The sequence below is a fragment of the Pyricularia grisea genome (assembly GCF_004355905.1).
Source record: "Pyricularia grisea strain NI907 chromosome Unknown Pyricularia_grisea_NI907_Scaffold_11, whole genome shotgun sequence".
NCBI lineage: Eukaryota > Fungi > Ascomycota > Sordariomycetes > Magnaporthales > Pyriculariaceae > Pyricularia > Pyricularia grisea.
The window spans coordinates 554,701-559,448 of NW_022156723.1; the positions used below are offsets into that span (position 1 = coordinate 554,701).

The following is a 4,748-nucleotide window of genomic DNA, read 5'->3' on the forward strand; positions in this document are numbered from 1 at the left end:
TTTGGCGAATACCTTGGCAGCCTCGGTTTGAACGTCTGTCTCAGTAAACCTTGCATTTATCCATGATAGGAAATCTTATCGGAACATTGCCGGGAAGCCGCTAAATGCAGGGTTATATAGGCCTTCCTTTGCCGTCCCAATTTACCCCTCTATGCTCGATGAGGTTCAATTTCCTTACCTTCATGTAAATGTAGTCAAACCGCCAGAGGCTGCAGTATCTTCTGTTCGCACGTGACATAATGCCTGCTGTTGAGGCTGATTTGAGAGGATTCAAGGGCTTGTTATTTGATTTTGGGACAGGTGAGCGAGGTGGCGGGCAAGGGGTGTGGGGGTGATATGCTAGAAACCGAACCAGTAGAGGTTCGAGCAGCCAGGAATGGAAGGGCCAGGGTTACTGAATCGCAAGCATTCCATCGCTCGCCGCAGAGATAGCAAAATTGTGCTCCACAGCGACATGCTGTAACAACAGGGCGATGCCTCTGGTTAGCCAACAGTCGTGCCAAGAAAAAGTGGTCGTGGGCTCACTCATGTGATAACAGCCAGTCCCAAGTTCAACAACCCTGAAGCAGTTGTAGCACCGCTGCCAGCCCTCCTGGGCCGCCAATTCCAGCACCTGCTGGATGCCGTGATCTTGGGGGCAATCCCCGGCGTGCGCCGCCCCCTTGCATATCGTACAGGTTCTCTTTTTGCATTTGACACAAACAGCCGTATTTTTAACTTCGTTTACAAATCTTGGCGGCAAGAACGTAGAGCATTCCGGGGCGTGGCAGTACACTTTGTTGGAGGTTTCCAGCTCCATCTCTTTAGCCTTAAAGCGGCCCACCAGGTCCGGGGTCAAAAAAATGCGATTTTGATCCAGGGGGATGCGCTGCTGGCAACACCGCGGCGGGTACAGCGATTCGTCAACAATCGAAGCTTCGAAAAGCGAGCCCAGGCACTCTCGGCAATATTCGTGAGAACAGGGACAGCGCGCCACATTGATAAAGTCGAAATCTTCACCGCAGCCGGTGCAATTCCTCTTTGGGCGACGCTTGACAGCGCGGCTGGCGCCCCACGAGGAAGACTTCGCCTCGGGGAGCTCAGAGTCCTGGTCTTGGTAATGTTTTTCTGGCTCTTCTCTGCCGGTGACGTAGAGGACCTTCAGTTTGTCGACGAGCTCGTCGTCGAGCTGAACATCCCGATGTGCCTGCTCTGGATCGAGTTGTCTGATCGTGTCAGCATCTTTGGTCACGGCGTCGGCAATACTCTCGCACATGGCTCGATCGGAAGCAAAAACGGCCTGCGTCGCGAGTTCCTCCCGGAAAAGCTCCGTGGCGGTGTCGATATCAGGGAGGTCGTCGCCTTCCCGGCCCTTGCCCTTTATCCCGGACTTTAGGGCTTCCAAATCTTCCAGCAGCAGTTGGACGGCCAGCGAGATCGAAGCAGAATCCATCACTGCGTCTTGCTTTGAAACATTGCAACTAAGGAGAAGGACTTGCTAGCGCCGACAGCTTCGAGCAATTTCTTTTCCGTGTGGAGATATTAGTATGACATGCAAAGGGAGGCACTATGCTTTCATAAACGTGTCTGGAGGAAACAGGCGACACTGTACGGTGCGTTCTGAACTTAAAAACACAGATCAGAGAAGCTTTCGGTCATCCAGATGATGCAATTGGCTCGATCATAGCCAACTTAAGTTTGCCCTGCCAAATGCCGAAATGGATGTTGATAAACTGTGACAGGGTTGCCAAACAGGCGAACGAGAGTTGAAACGTTCAAAAGAAGCTCCGTTGGGCATCGAGTCTTTCTCCAAATTCCAAATCAGGGCACCATGGGCAGAAAAGCCTGTGAAAAAGCTTCGGTTTTGAGTTGGAGAAATTGTCTCATGTCATCCAGACTTCCAGCAATGATAGCCGAGCCTATTATCAGTCGAATGCAAATGACAAAAAGCTTGCTCATACCGCCCAAGCCGTCGCTGCGCATACTGATCGTTTCCCGAGCGTACTTCGAGGTATATAACGAGTGACTGACAAAAATTGCATAATTGACATAATGGCTACAGCTTAGCTGTTGAGAGTAAGCGGCTGCGATCTGCTGCATCAATGGCAACGGCTACAATGTGTCCTGAGATATAATCGTTAAAGGCGTTCATCATTTGCTCACCCTCACCTTAGGTGAGGACTACATAACCGCCCAATGCGATAAACACTTGTGTAGGCCCTGCGTACACTACATGTGTTTGATATCAAATGCTAGCACCGCCAGACCTGTGTGGCCTCGAAATGCAGCCGCTGCGAGAGCATTGCCGTATTCGCTGCCTTGGGCATTGACGTCCACACCGTTATCGACGAGAGTTTGCACAATTTCTGTGTGTCCTTCAGATGAAGCTGCTTGGAGAGCGCTGCCGTACCGGCCACCTTGGGCATTGACGTTCGCACCGTTATCAACGAGAATCTTCACTCAATCGCAGGAGCTGCTAGATTACCGAAAAAGGAATGTTGACTAAACCACAACTGAGTGTGGGTGGACGTAGCCTGAGCAGCCTGAATAGCAACTGAACAGCGACTGAGCAGCCTGAATAGCAACTGAACAGCGACTGAACACACTGAACAACGCCTGAGCAGCCTGAATAGCAACTGAACAGCGACTGAACACACTGAACAACGCCTGAGCAGCCTGAATAGCAACTGAACAGCCTGAACAAAAGCGGGGCGAATCACGTGCTAGATGTCAAGGATGCAATGGTCCAGATTCGGCGCAGATAACACTTTGTAGGTTATTAATTTAGTGTTGTAAAATGTTACATTGACCAGTATTTGTGGCATTAGTTGCCGAGAAGCAACTTCAAGTTTCCATACATCAACGCGATATTTCTGCCGAGCAACTCGCAAAGCTTCAGCTGCAGAGGTTCGTAGTAAGTCGCTTAGTTGTAGACCTTAACTGACGGCTATTAGCGAGATACTCAAAAATCGCCCCCTGGACCTTCCTGTTGTTTCCCAAGCACGTTACGACAGCAGCGATGTTCAAAACAGCTCGAAATGTGAAGGTCAAACTCGGCTTCGTATTCGAGAAACCATACATCACTGAGCGGACGAATGTGATGAGCCTCTATTCTGGCTATTTGGCCCTGTGGGGACTGGAAAATCGACCATCGCATGCACTATCGCTGACACCGTCCATAATGAAAGAGGAGAACGAGACCGCAATAACACGACGTGTCAGTTTCCTCGCTGCGCAGCTTGCTGACAAAATTCCTCACTTCAAAAGCTGTCTTCAGAAATCCTTCAGCGGTCTTGACAGAGATGTGGTGGTTAGAAAGGGCCTTTCCATCCAGTTCGAGAAGCTACTTTGGCTCCCTTTATGTGACTTACCTCGAACTGACGCGAGCCATGGATCTTGGGTGATTACCATCGATGCTTTGGACGAATGCGAGCAACCCGAACACCTCCCGCTGGTTCCGAGCCTATTATCGAAGCTTTGAAACATAGTTACAGTACGATTGCGTATTCTATACACAAGCAGGTCCGCTCCTGAGATTGTCGCCGATTTTAGGCCTTTCACCGAGAAAAACACTGTCCGCAGCCTAGACCTTCACCGAGCATTCTCTGAAGATACCACGGCTGATATCAACGTTTTTTTTTGGAGAAAAGATTTGCATACATCAAAACGAAGCGCAAAGTTCAACAAGACCCCTGGCATTGCTATTGGGGACCTGGATCGCCTGGTTCAGCTGGCAACAAATCCACAGCCCCTCTTCATCTATGCTGCAACTCTTTAGCGGTTCGTGTATGATGAGAATGAGCAGCGACCACGCAACCCAAAAAACCAGCTTAAGCTGTGGCTGAAGTAATGCGAAGACGGCAAGTCTCAGCTGCACCAAATCCACGATCCTATTCTTAGTCAGGTGTTCCTCGGCAACGAAGAAGCAGAATCTGGCCTACAGCTACAGTTCCTAGGGACCATTGTTTTTCTCGCGACTCCTTTGCCTACCATCTCTCTCACTGTGATTCTCGGCTTGGATATGGGCGATGTGAACCGGTGGTTTCCAGAGTTGCATGCAGTGCTAGAGATCCCTCCCGAGCCTCACCGTCCTATTCGACTGCCACACAAATCGTTCAGCGACTTTCTCCTCAGCCCGAAGAACGGCGGGATAAGCAAGAATTACATAAACGCTTCAGAAACATACGCTATGCTCGCGGCGCAATGTATCAAACGCATGGAAGCGGGGCTTAGACTGGACATCTGCGAGATTGGAAGACCAGACGTGCTCAGAGGTCAGATCGACGAGAAAATAATAGATACACACATCCCCGCCGATCTCCAGTATGCATGTCTCTACTGGGTTTACCATCTACAACAAAGTGGAGGATCACTAGGAGATGAAGTTCGCCTTTTCGTTAATATCCACCTTCTTCATTGGTTAGAAGTCTTGGCACTTTTGGGCAAGGTTTTAAATTGTATGCTTCACCACTCCATCGGTTTTGTTTCATGGGTTTTCCGCCAAAATTCCTGTTCAGCCATCGCCACAAAAGATATATCCAGATTTTGATTACTTCAACGAGACATCCAGCAGCCGCATGGTTGACATACTCTTTTAGTTGCACAACATGCCTGGGGAAATTGCCATTGCGCTCCTTTGGCTGTGCAAGATGTCTCGGAGAGTCGTCAAGATTCATCTTCGTCCAGCTCAACCCAGGACGCCCCGGAAAGCCAATTTCGCCGCCTCAGATAGAATGCGGCCACAGTATACGTCGATAATATGTATCACG

The 4,748-nt window shown here is 49.8% G+C and overlaps 1 protein-coding gene across 1 annotated transcript; it reads right to left on the reverse strand.

Moving 5' to 3' along the window:
- Positions 1–391: 391 nt before the first annotated feature.
- On the reverse strand, positions 392–1,432 carry PgNI_12359 (uncharacterized protein; the record flags this gene model as incomplete). The annotated part of the gene is made up of 1 exon (XM_031132309.1): positions 392–1,432. One exon carries the CDS (start codon positions 1,430–1,432, stop codon positions 392–394), a length of 1,041 nt encoding a protein of 346 aa, XP_030976207.1.
- Between the last annotated feature and the right edge of the window lie 3,316 nt (positions 1,433–4,748).